Source organism: Pseudorca crassidens, chromosome 3, assembly GCF_039906515.1.
Source record: "Pseudorca crassidens isolate mPseCra1 chromosome 3, mPseCra1.hap1, whole genome shotgun sequence".
NCBI lineage: Eukaryota > Metazoa > Chordata > Mammalia > Artiodactyla > Delphinidae > Pseudorca > Pseudorca crassidens.
The window spans coordinates 142,391,657-142,404,776 of record NC_090298.1 but is presented as its reverse complement, the minus strand read 5'-3'; the positions used below and the strand labels follow the sequence as shown (position 1 = coordinate 142,404,776).

At 49.6% G+C, this 13,120-nt stretch overlaps 1 protein-coding gene across 4 annotated transcripts in view; it reads left to right on the top strand.

The window, feature by feature from the left end:
* Positions 1-12,579, top strand: part of HRH2 (histamine receptor H2) — a 48,484-nt gene extending 35,905 nt beyond the window's left edge. For 3 of the 4 annotated variants that reach the window (XM_067732805.1, XM_067732806.1, XM_067732807.1), the window contains one exon: positions 9,796-12,579. In XM_067732805.1, the coding sequence (XP_067588906.1) occupies positions 9,796-9,988 (193 nt within the window). In that variant the 3' untranslated portion in view covers positions 9,989-12,579. The remainder of the gene's footprint in view (positions 1-9,795) is intronic. The other variant, XR_010942299.1, reaches the window with a different exon arrangement.
* The last annotated feature ends 541 nt before the right edge of the window (positions 12,580-13,120 follow it).

Genomic DNA, 13,120 nt, shown 5'->3' with positions numbered 1-13,120 from the left:
TCCATTCCTGTTGCCATCTCACACAAGCCCTGAAGCCACGCTCTGTACTCCCTTTCTGTCGCTCATGAGAGATGTGGTCCTGATATCATGGCGACAAGAGGATCCACGTGTGGAGATCCTAAGCAGGTCTCTGCGCTAGGGGCTGCCGAGTCTCTCTGATTCATTCACTCAGTCATTCTTTAGTGCCCCTTCCCCGTAGGGTGTGTGGGGGGGGGCGGTAAAGGGGGTGACTAATGGATCTATGAGATGAGCTGTTAGGGTACAAACATGTGGGATAAGTGCTGGGACCTGGCAGGTATGGGAACCAAGAGGGCCCCGGTGTGGTCCAGGAATCAGGCAAAGCCTCCTGGAAGGGGTGATGGCTCAGCTGACTCCTGAGGGACAAGCGGGAGTTTCCTAAGCTGAAGGGCAGAGGTTAGAGGTGCCGTCCTAGGCAGAAGAGGCTGGAAGCGGGGGAGGAAAGGAGGGACGGGGAGGGGAGAGAGGGACCGGGGACTCACAGACGATGGGAAGGTGACTGATGGGCAGGTACTTCCTTTTCTGAAACTTTGTCCCTATCTGAAAAGTAGGACTGATCATCCCATCCCCTCCCTCCCAGGGCTGGGCAAAGGACCAAGGGCGTTAATGCTTGGCTTGGGAAGGAAGCTTAGAGCAGAGCGCGGAGTCCGCTCAGGTGTGAGAGTCTTTGCTTCATTCTGCTGCGGATGCCCACAGGCCACCGCTTCATGGACGGTGGAGAAACGTACATTCTCCAGGTCAGGGGCTCTCAGGCACTTCCAGCTGTAAACACGGTGACTTTGGAAGTTGAACCCAGTCAATCCAAGAGTCTCTCCACTGCCCCCTCCTTCCCTCCAGGGCAAGCTAAGTTCCCGGAGGCTGTCTGGCCCCCATGGCTTCCTTCTCCATCCATGGTGCCCATGCCATGCCTGGGCCCTGGGGACACAGCTGGCCTGCTCCTGGCCTTACCTGGATTGCTGAGGAAGAGCCACAGCCTCCCAAGGGCCTCGGCCTCTGCTACAGGCCCCCAGGAATCGCCCAGCAGGCAGGCCCCAAGGTCCAGCCACAAGCTAGGGCTCACTGTAGGTCTGGGAGATTTTAGGGGCCTCTTGTGCCCCATGTGAGAGCAGAGGACCTGGGGTACAGAGCTCCGTGAAGCCTCCTCATGGCCATGTCTGCAGGCCCACCCCCCTTGTCCTAGGAAGTAGGACACAAGCCCCTCTACTTTCAGACCCTCACCTCACCTCCAATGAGCATTCTGACCCCCAAAGGAGAGGCTGGGGGCGGGGCCCACTCTAGCAGCTAACTCATCCTCCTGCCCCAGCTTCCTCTCTGGGTGGTGGGGAACTGCTCTCACAGGCTCCTGAAAGCCAAATGCCCTTGAACTCTCTCACCGTTGTTTCTGCTTCTGTTCCGAGTCACTGCCTGAATGGCGGGGCGTGTGTGTGTGGCACTGGCAATGGGGACAAGCCCACTACATCTCAAATTAGTATCCTCTCCTACCCCACCAGCGACACACCACACACCTGACACACTGGCCCACGTTCAACACCTAACTAGCCGGTGATGGTGACTAGTAACCACCACTGCCCTGGGAGTGGTTGAGCCTGGGAGAGTCAGACTGCCTGATTGCCCTTGGGCACGTTACCTCTCCTGCCTCCATTTCTTCATCTGTAAGTGGGGATGTTACTAGAGAATAGATATACAGGCCCGAGAACAGTGTCGTTCACAGCAGCTCACTGGCAGGCATGGGGCTCCATGAGGAGCCTCGAGACTGACTAAAATGCTCCCCTATTGTTGTATTTTGCCCTTGTCTTGGTGTTATTTTTGCTCTTATAAGCAGTCCTGTGATGAACATCTCCATGCAGAGAACATTCTGTTTCTTTCAGATTATTTCCCCAGAAACTGAATTTCTGGAACCAGAATTACTGGTGAAAGGAGAGGGATATTTGAGGGCTTTTGTTACACTTTGCTTAATTGTTTTCTAGACTGGCTGTACGGGGGCCCACCAGCCACCTCTGAAGGCATTACTTACTGGACACCACTCAGGGGGAGGGTCCTAGAAGGGTTGTGAGGGGGACTGACTAGGGCAGAGGTATAGCTGGCAAGGAGAAGGGGTCTCTGGCATTTAAGGATGGACAGAGGGGCAGGGAAGAGGGAGAAGAAGGGGCTAAGGAGGAACCATCAGAGAGGTGAGCCCACGTCCAGGGCCTGAGCCGTTCAGAGACTACAGAGCAAATAAGTCTTCAGTCAAAAGAACTGGCATAGTGATGCCAGGAGCTGAGCCCAGGATGCAGCGCCCGGCCCACCTGGATGACCTTGGGCAAATGGCAGCCTCTCTGAGCCTCAATTTCCCATCTATGAAATGGGCGTGACCTTTCGCCTGCCTCAGAGGGGTGGGATGGAGTGAGTGAGAGGACATGACTTTGAGAGTTGCCTTGGGCACTGTGGGTTCTTTTTCCATGAGCACCCACTGGTGTGAGTGGGCAGGGTTTTGGGGGTTTCCTTCGGTTTTAAAAAACTTTCCAGAGTTTCAGGGAGAGGATTGGGCAAGCCAGCCAGTCTCAAATAGATGTTACTTAGGGTTGAAGCAGCCGGCAGGGTAAACACAAGATGTCCCTTGGGACTGGGGAGATCTGAGCATGGCCCAGAGTCCACCTGCACTGGACGGGGAGGGGAGGTGGGGGCAGGGAATCTCCAGCTTTGCAGGTGGACCAAGCTGGGCTCTTTCAATCCTCCACCACTTATTTGCTGTGCAAGTGAACTAAAGTTCTTTGGGCTCAGACTTCCTCATCTGTTGGAGATAAGAATATCGTAACTCTATCATACGTATCACGTGGATATTGTGAGAGTTCAACGTTAAGTGCCTGACCCATGATCACTCTCAACATTTTATTATTCTGCTGTCTCATTCGTCAGCAAAAAGTGGGTGACACGGAGGCAAAGGAAGGGTTGAGTGGAAGTAGGCCGCGCCACGCCTTCACTTCTCCTTCAAGCAGCAAGCCCAGCGTGCTATAACAATGCCCAACACTCCTCACCGGCTGTGTGTCCTCGGGCAAGTTTCCTAACCTCTCTGTGCCTTAGTTTCCTCCTCCATCAAATAGGGGGACTAATAGTACCTAGCCCTTGAGGTCGAGCTAATATTTACAAAACGCCCAGAACCAGGCCTGGCGTGCAGCAGGAGCTCAGTGTATGGTGGCTGTCGTTTGGCTGCTCTTAGGGCTCAGAGCATAGGCTTTGGACCTAGCAGACGTGGCACAGAGCCCTGTTCCTCCACGCACTGGTGTGACCTTGGTCAGGCAGGTCACTTAATCCCATGAAGAGCCAGTTCCCTCAACTGTAAAGAAGTGGGTGGTGGGGCCCCCAAGGTACCCCAAACACACAGTAAGCACTCAACGTGACTATTGACTGAGGGCCAGACCCATGCCCTGAGGCCTTGGCTCTCCCAGTGGTGGGTGCATGCTTCTCCCACCTTATCTGTCATGAAAATGAACACTGTTTTTGCAAAACTCCTGCAGGAAGCCTTTGCCCAGCTTGAAGGACAGAAAGAGAGCTCCACCTATGGACTTGGCCCTGGGCGCCCATCATCCTGCCCTGGCCCTCCACCCTTCAAAGCAGACGCTGACACAGGCAAACCCTCTGTGTTTACTTCCGGAAAAGTATGAGAAGGCCCTGAAAAAAATCATTTCTTTCATGAGTGGAGGGCTGAAGTTCGGTCATTTCGGCCAAATACTGGGAAGTACTGGTTTGTGGTAGAAAACAAAGTTATTTGAAGATAACACTCATATGAGTGGGCTCTGGGTAACTTGGCATCCTGAAATTTCCACCTCATAGCTTATTTTAGGACAACGAGAAATTAGGTCTGCCTGGAGAAGAGGGTCACCCCTGATTTTGGCAAAAGTGTAAGACAAGGGAACAGACACTTGGTGGGCTGTGGCTGGCTCCCAGGGCACTAGAGGGCCATTTCCCCTTTCTAAGCTCTCCCACTTCCCTTTCCTCAAAAAGGAGAGGGGACTTTGCACTGACCCAGTTCCCAAGATATACGTGAAACTACCCTTCTGGGTGTGGCAGTTCCCCCAGATGCTTGGGTGCAGGATAAGCAAGGGTCTGGGTTCAGGGAGCAGCCCAGCCTACAACACGCAGTCCCTCAAGGGCCAGTTCTTGGTGACCCTCAGGGAAAAGCAGCTAATGGCTGTACCTGTCTTGGGAAACAAAAGAGGAGGGAGAAAGGGAGAATCTTCTGGAATTTCTAAACCTTTCTCTTCTCCCATCACTTCTCCTGGCTTCTACAGCACTTCCCCTGGGATTATGCTCATTTTACAGACGAGGAGATGGGCTTCGACAGGGAGGTGGAGTTGTCTGAGATCCGACAGCAGGGGAGTGAGGAAGCCTCAAACTGAATGCATGACTCCTGCTTCTAAATCTCACATTTTGTCCCAATCCTCCCAACGCAGGGCTGGTGCTCAGCAGGTATTTGCTGAAATGGTCACCATGCCTCACTGTCTGTCCCAAGGTCCTGGCTCACAGTGCTCTTCTGGGCTGGTAGGAGTGGGAAGGTAGATATAGAAATAAAGCCAGCATGAGACACCACACAGAGTGGGGTAAGGGCTGCCCCACAGCCCAGGGAAGTGCTTTTGCTTCTGCTGATCTGTGAACTTGGGAAGTCAGAAAATGGGAGAATCACTATCGAAAATGAGATTGGCTGGCTTTTTCATTCATTAGTTCACACACACGATTGAGCACCTCCTATAAACTTGGACAGTGGGGTAGATGACGAAAGATCCAACACCTGCCTTTAGTCTGGGAGATAGGTAAATTGATGGTTAACCCAAGGAGGTAAGTGTCTCAGCAGAGGGGCTGTAGGAGCCAGGAGGGAATCAGTAATCCTGGGAAACCTCAGAGACAGCTTCCCAGAGGAGGTGATGCCTGAACAGAACCTTGAAACACTTCAAAGTACACAGCAAAGAAGGTAAAGGAATTGCAAGCAATGGGGATGACATGTGTATAGGTGCAAGTACAAGACAGAGCAATGTGCGCATGCGGTGGTTCTGTGTGATAATTTGTACTATAAGCCGTAGATGGTAATGGAAAAGGTCACTGACAGTCATTATCTGTAGTCCTTACAATAGTCCTGTGAGCTTGATATTATTAACATATTTCACAGATGAGGAAACCGAGGTTCAGAGCGAGACTGAGCAAGGCTTCTCACTGAAACTGGGTCCTGACCCCTGGTGGCTGAACATATTATAGCACCCTCATGTGAAAAGATATTCAAAGAACATTTATTTGAGAATGCTATTAGGACACTATTAACTGTCAGTTGCAGAAACCCAGTTAAAAGAGGCTGGGATTGGTGGAGGTAGGGAATTAGCTTATAGAACTGAAGAAATCAAGAGTAGCTTCAAGTTGGATTCAGGAGCTCAAATGTCATCACAAATTTGTCTTTCTCCAGCTTTCAACTCAGTTTCACCCTGTGTTGCCTTCATTTTCAGTTAGAGTCTCCCCATGGGGCCACCAGGAGCTCCAAGCTTACATCTTACCATCTTAGTAGCCCCAATGGAAAATATTTCCCTTTCCTCCCGTTCCAACAGAAAGTTTTAGGCTTGTTTCATTGGCTGGATGGGGTCCTGTCTTTACCTCTGTACCCAGACCTGGAGCCAATGCAATGAATAAGGTAAATCTCACCTCACCCACATGGGCAAAGAGTAGGGAAGTTTGGATTCCAAAGAAGAATCAAGGTGTTATTACCAAGAGAAGGGGAATTGATGATGGGAAGGTAAAAATAAGATGTTTACCATAAGCACTTGGCAGACAACCTATTATGTGCTCTCCTAGAACCCCAGTTACACCTCCGAGCCTCAAGTGTCATAGCTCAGGGCAAAGATGGGCCATAAGGGAGTCCAGGAATATTAAACATACAAGTATCTCTAGATGTGTGTGATGTAATAAAGTCTACACAGTGTGGGGCTCCAGCTTAGTGTCTCATCCCAACTTACATTTGGCATGGATGGCAAGCTAAGTAAAGGAGGAAGGGCTCCACACCACTAGACATTATTAAGTTAAATGTGCATGGCAAACAAATTTAATAAGAGGATGGAAATTCCATATGGTAAGGAGGAAAGAGAAGGAGAAAAAAGGCAGTTTAAAACAAAGCAAAAAAAAAAAAAGACAGGAAATTTTAGAAAAGATGGGACAAATGTAGAACACAAAATCACATTGAAGAAATTAGTCAAAATATATCAGTAATCACAGGACATGTAAATGGAATAACCTGGGCCAATTAAAAAAAATGGAGATTGCCAGATTTGATTTTTTTTAAACCCAGACAAATACTTTTACAAGAGATAGACTTAAGGAAACAAAAAAGTTGAAAGCATAAGGAAGGAAAAATAAGATATACTAGGCAAAACTAACCAAAAGAAATCTGAGTAGCTATATTAATATCAGACAAAGTGAACTGTAAGCAAAAAGTATTACTAAAGATAAAGACCATCTTTTGAAAAAAGATTCAATTCACTAGAAGGATAAGAATTCTAAACTTGTATGTACCAAATAAACCAGCTGCAAAAAGTAAAACTGACAAAGTAACATTGACAAAACCACAAAGAGAAATTAATCATTAACATCATAAGCAAACAATATTAAGACTAAAAGGGAGATATTATTATAGATTTTGCAGCGATTAAGAAAGATGATAAGAACATTGTGGTCAATTTTATGCCCCAAACAAGGGAAAATTCAGATACAGTGCACGAATTCCTAGCAACAGAACTTACCAAAACTGACTTGGGAAGAAATAGAAAACCTGAATGGTCCTATAAACATTAAAAAATAAAGAAAGTGGGCTTCCCTGGTGGCGCTGTGGTTGAGAGTCCGCCTGCCGATGCAGGGGACACGGGTTTGTGCCCCGGTCCGGGAAGATCCCACATGCCGCGGAGCGGCTGGGCCCGTGAGCCATGGCCGCTGAGCCTGCGCGTCCGGAGGCTGTGCTCTGCAACGGGAGAGGCCACAACAGTGAGAGGCCCGTGTACCGCAAAAAAAAATAAAAAAAATAAAGAAAGTGAATGAAACACCAGTAGTACTTGGTTTTGCTAAGGAGTTCTACCAAACACTCAAGGAAAAGATCGTTCCAGTCCTGCTCAAACTCTTCAGAGAAGAGAAAAAGGGAAACTCTCCTGTTTATTTGATGAGGCCAGTAGAGTGTAGATTCAAAAACAAGTATGAGAAGGGAGAAGATAAAAATGAGAAACAACCCAGATGTCCACCAGCAGGTGAATGGATAAATAAATTGGAGTATCTTCCCATAATGGAATACTTTATGACTGTGAAAATGAACTACAGGTTCACGCATTGACAGAGTTTAATCTCAAGAGTATAATGTTGAACAACAACTAAAAAAAGGAAGCTGCAGAAAAGAATCCTAAAACATGATTCCATTTCTATAAAAGTAAAATCCTGGCAGAACAACACAGTATATTATTCAGGGGTACATACATATTTGCTGAAACAAATCAGGGGCTGGTAAATTCTATTTCTTAACCTGAGAGGTGGTTACACTTGTATTCACTTTAATATTCTTTAATATTTTAAGCCACACACATGTGTTTTTTATATAGCCTCTTTGATATATTTCATTTAAAAATATTTTTTGACACAATCTCCATGTAGCAAAAAGATATGTCTGAGTAGTGGAGTTATTTGAGATGCTTATTTTCTTCTTTTTGTTAGTCTCTATGTTCTGAATTTTTTACTATGAACATGCGATACTTCCATAATAATATTATTTTAAATGATTTTACAGCCTTTTAGAAGGGAGGTAATTTCCTAGCCTAGAGCTAGCTTGTCTTGGATCATTTCAATCTAATCTACGTGAAAGTCACCTTATCACACTTCAGGCTCCATCTGGAATGTTAATCCAAGGGTAGATACCTGCCTACTTGGTCAAATATGTACACTGCTGGCATGGAGAAGAACCGGAGCCTCTGAAGTGCAGGGGTGTGACCTGGAGGTCCAGGTGAGGGCAGGTGTTCTGGGGACGGTGGGGCTGGCCAAACCCATGAGAGAGCTTGGGCCATGCGAGGCCTCCAGTACTGGCTAAGCCAGAACATACCATGCATCCAGGGAAGCTGGGGTGTTGGCTGTGGGTGTTGGCTGTGTCCTTGTTCACAAAGCCTTTACAAAAGCAGGGATCCAGATCTATACTCCCCTCCGATGGACTCTAAGGGGAAGCACGATGCTTTGCTCTCTCTCCATGTGGAAGAGAGTGAGTTTGATTCCTCTGGGGGCCAGAATACCTTAACAGATGAGGGCTAGAGCTGAGGCCAGGCACGAGTTTCACGGGACATCCGGAGGACCCGCAGTGAGTGTCAGGACCAAACAAGGGCTAGCTTCCAGCCTGAAACTGGATGAAGAAAACTACTGCTCCAGCCAAGGCAGGGAAGCAAGAAACGAAGTAGCAGCCATTGCCTTAGACAGAGCTCAAGCCAGATTTTGTCCTGCCCTGGAGCTGCAGAGACCCCAGGCAAAGCGTCTAGGGACACCAAGCAATGCTTAGCTTCTCCTGCACTGGGGCCAAGCATGAGACAGGGTGGGCCAGGACTTGCAAGGACACTCCTCAAACCACAGTTGCTTGCAAACCCCCTTCCCTGTGCAGCCCATAGTCCTCTCCCAACTGCATAATTTACACTTAAGTCTCTACACCACCTGGCTGTTTTCACTGAAATATATTTATAAGACTTTATATCATCACCATAAATGGAAATGCAGTATCACTTGTGGAAAACAGAAAGTACTTGTGAGCATAGAAACAATGACACAAAACAATGCCACCCAAGTTTGGCCAGATCCCATTGCCTGATTAAAGCTCTGAGCCTGCCCGCACTCCGGGTTATAAAGGGACACCTGCGTGTTGAGTACTAAAAACACAGGCCCTCCACACTGAGGCTTTTTCTCTTGACCTCAGAAGGCTTGAAATAAAAACGATGAAGGAATTCTTACTCACTGAAAGTATCGGAAGGAAAAAGCAGGTCAGCTGTCCACATCTTAGCAGGCAACAGGCCAAAGGAATTTTGTATACCCAGATATGGGGGAAGTCTTTCTGAAAATGTATGTCAAATACTTTGTTAAAAACTTTCCTCCCAAGTGTTTGGCTAACTTACGTTCAGTGACCTTCAATCAGCTTGACTCAATGGACATAACTGAGGACCTACTATGTGCCGGCAGCCACTTAGTAGGGGTTTGAAAGGCAAGCGCCTTGCCTTCAGGGACCACACATTCTAATGGAGAGACAGACACATTCACAACTGATTTTAATGCAAGGCTGAATAAATCTTTGTGTCTTCTTCTCCCAGCCTTCCCCCAACTCATGCAAAACATGATGTAGGTGTTCAGGAATCATTTTATTCAGACACAGAAATAGCAAACATTCACTGGGCTCCTACCATGAGCCAGGCAATGTGTGGGATACTTTTAAACATATTTTATAACACTTAATCCTTTCAAGAATTGGAAAGGTGGTTATTTTTACCTTCACTTAAGGTTCAGAGAGGTTAAGTAACTTGACCAAGGGTACACAGCCTGTTAGAAGCTGATTTGGGGTTTGAAAGCAAGTCTCCTGAATGCTCCCCATTGTGGGTTGAGGGAACAAGTCCCTGTTTCACATGGGAGGTTCCCTGCCCCATACCACCCCCCCCTTCCCAGCTCCCGACTTAGAAGAAGCAAAGGCCAGAGGCAAGGTCTGGCCCAACTGGCCTTGCTCAGTGGTCACCTCAGCCCTAACCTATGCTTGTGTCTCCCCAGGAAGCCAGCGATGTCCTGCACCCTGTGCTCCAGCAATCTTCTGAGCTGCTGCAAGAGCCTGTGGGCGCTTAGGTTCCTCCAGAGACACATGGGAGGCCCCTTGGAGGAGCAGCCGGGAGAGCCACTGTCTGAGGAGCTGCTAAGGACACTAGCCCAGGAATCGGTGAGGATGCTACCCTCCGAGGCTGTCTAGACCCAGCCCCAGAACGCTGAACATCCTGCTTCTGGTCACCAAAATTTGACTCCTGGAGCCACTAAGGACCCAGCAGCCGCCCCCAAACCACCGAGGACACACCCTAGCCTGAGTCTGGGGACTCCCAGACCACATGGTGGGTGCTGGGGTCCTCTGGCCTAGGATGGAGCAGACTGCTCTGCACTCAGACTCCCCTGGGTCTGGGTCTGCTGAATCCCATGGGTTCAAAGCTCAGGTTGGTGCTGGCCCTGAGTCACGGGCAGAGACGGTGGGACTTTCGGGGATGTGCGCACAGGTGCATACACAGAGGTGTATGTGCCGACACACGCCTGCCCTCTGAGCACAGCAGAGGGTTGTTGCCACGAAGCATTGGCCTCTCACTCCCTCGTGGGTTCTGCGGGATGAAGGGAGGGAAGGGAAGGGAAAGGAAGGCCATTAGCCTTTAATGAACACCTACTGTGTGCCGAGTACGTCACCCGCCTGAGCTCACGTCATCCTCGTTACATGTGGCAGGGATGGTCGACCTGTCTTTACAGGAATGGAGAATGAGGCTCAGAGAAGTAAGGGGCCACTCAGCTAGAAAGTGTGCCTGGCACATAGGAGGCACTTGAGAATAGTTGCTAAAGGAAGGAAGGAACAAACAGACGAACAGACAAATGGGAGGGTGGGTAGAAGCCCATGCTCTTGACACAACACTACACTGCCTCTCAGGAGAGGCCACGATATTTCCTTGACTCAGCAGACCCTCCTGCTAGCGAGGCTCAGACCCGGAGCCTGGGGGGGGTCCCTTCATGCTGCAGTTCTGACCCTCTCTGGTGCTTTCTATCAACAAGGAGTGGCATGGAACAGACTTGCTGGGGCAAGTGTGCGGGGCCACAGGGAGGGACAGGGAGAGGTGGGGTGGTGAGGACATGACAGGCAGGGGTGGGGAAGCTGGTCCCGCTGCACCCTCTGCTGGATGTGGGACCGTGGGTGTGGCGGCGGACACCTTGGAGCAGCTCTTTTCTCCTCTGTCCTAGGGGCTACGCTCTCCTTTCCTATTTTCAGGGTTGTTGAAGAGACCCAAAGAGGTGAAGGAGGTGGCAGCCCCAGAGAGATGATGGTGTTTCTGGGCTCTCCTCGCTGACCGCTGCCCCTCCCTGAGCCCACTCTTCCCTTGGTTCCCAGAACCCCTGTTGTGGTCCCCCTTCCCCATCCACCCCTGCCTTTTCAGTCCCTCTTTCAGCCCACCGTTCTCTCCCCAGCCACCACATGTGCTGTTCCCCAAGGCTCAGTCCCGAGTCTTCTCCTCTCACTGCGATTTCTCGCCCTCTGTGGCCTCGTCTCCACCCACTGAAGGTACCAAGAGACTTACCTCTAAGGAGATTACTCACACATGTGTACCTGGAGCCCAGGCTCCTTCTGGGAGCCTTTGACTAACTTTCAACCTCACCATGAGCATGTCCACAGCTGCGCCTTGACCATCTCCCTGCACCGCTCCTCTCCCAGGGTCCCCCTTCTTGGACAGAAGCCCTGCCATGGGCTCCAAAGGTCAATCTTGGCATCAACTTTCTCCTGGCTCCGCACGGTCCATCCTCTTGTATCCTAGCTCCCGCTTGTATCCACCATTTACCTGGTTCTCTCCACCTGCCCTGTCATCACTCAGTCCCACTGCCATCCCCTCCATCAGGACAATTGAAACAGCTTCCCGTATTCCCCACTGGCCTCCCCCAAGCCCACCGTCCACCCCACGGCCACACTGGGCTGTGCAAAATGCAAACCCGTACAGAAAAACACCTTTCCCACAGCCCTCAGGCCCCGCGTGGTGGGCTCCGACACGCCTTCCAGCCTCCTGTTGCCCCACACTCCCTTCCATCTCTTCATCCCAACCCTAGCGGCCTTCTGCGTTGGGTTTCTTTATCTCACGGCTCCTCCAGCTACCAGGACACACACAGAGCTGTTTCCATGACTTGAAAAGCTCCTCTTGCCCTTTCAGCCACAGGATCTCAGCCAAAACATCACTTCTTGAGGGAGTCTTCTTTGACCCTCCCTATTGGGTCAGTCCTCCCACCCGTACCCACAGAACTGTCCTTGGAAGCCATGGGCATGGTTGTCATTTACAGTCATCTGTGTGGTTCCCTGACCCCTGTCCGTCTCCCCTACTCAGGAGGTCATGAGTCCTGCCTATTTCTGTTGACCCTTGTATGTCTAGCCCTTAGAAGACTGTTTGGCCTATATAAGGCATGATTTGCCCCAGTGGCCCCCAGAGATGCTCAGTCTCTTGGCTGGATTCCTTCTGGAAACCCCAGGATCCCCTTCTTGGAAATTTCCCCAGGAGTCTGAGACAGGTGAATCTCTAAGTCATGGCCAAGTCGATGGAGCACAAGACTGGTCTGGCTGATCACAGACTCAGCTGGTCAGGGTCGAGGTCAATGTGCTCACATGCCACTTGCCACTGCAGGTCTGACTCTAGCCGCCCCTGCCCTCCTGGGGGCCTCCTGGAGCCCCTGATGGCTGCAGAAGTGGGGTGCATGCTCCCTAGAGGAGAAGCATCTGTGGTGGGCCCTCAGATCCATGTTTTGTGTTACCATCGTGTTCCAATAAAGCTATCAAAACAGATGCTGCCTTGCGGTTTTATTTTTTCACTTCCTGGTGAGGAAATACTCCCCAAACTTCATCATATGGTGTGTCTTGATTTAGAAAAAGAATTATCATAAAATTTTGGGGTAAAGGCCAACTGGGAAATTGCCTTAAAAGGTAAAAGAGTTTTCAGGTAATTAGGTCTCACCTTGAAATGCCCTGTTAGAAATGAGGGGCGGGCTGATCAGAAGGGTCAGATCTTCCTCCTGCTCACCTAGTGAGCCAGGTACATGGTCGGCACTCAGTAAGTGTTTGTGGAATGGACTATTTCAGAAATTGTCAGATCCAGAGATGCTTTTGGTAGGTGGGAGAAAAAGACATCTTTAAAATGGAAAACTTGTCAATCGGGGAAGTCTTCCACAGTCAAGAGTAGGTGGGTGAAGTGTAGGTAAAAAACCAGGTCAACGAAAAAAATTCATTGATTCTGTGCAAGGAATGATTCCCAAAGGCACCCATGAAAGGGTTTGGAAAATGGAGGGAGTTGACCAGTGTCAAGGTCACCGTTTGATAACT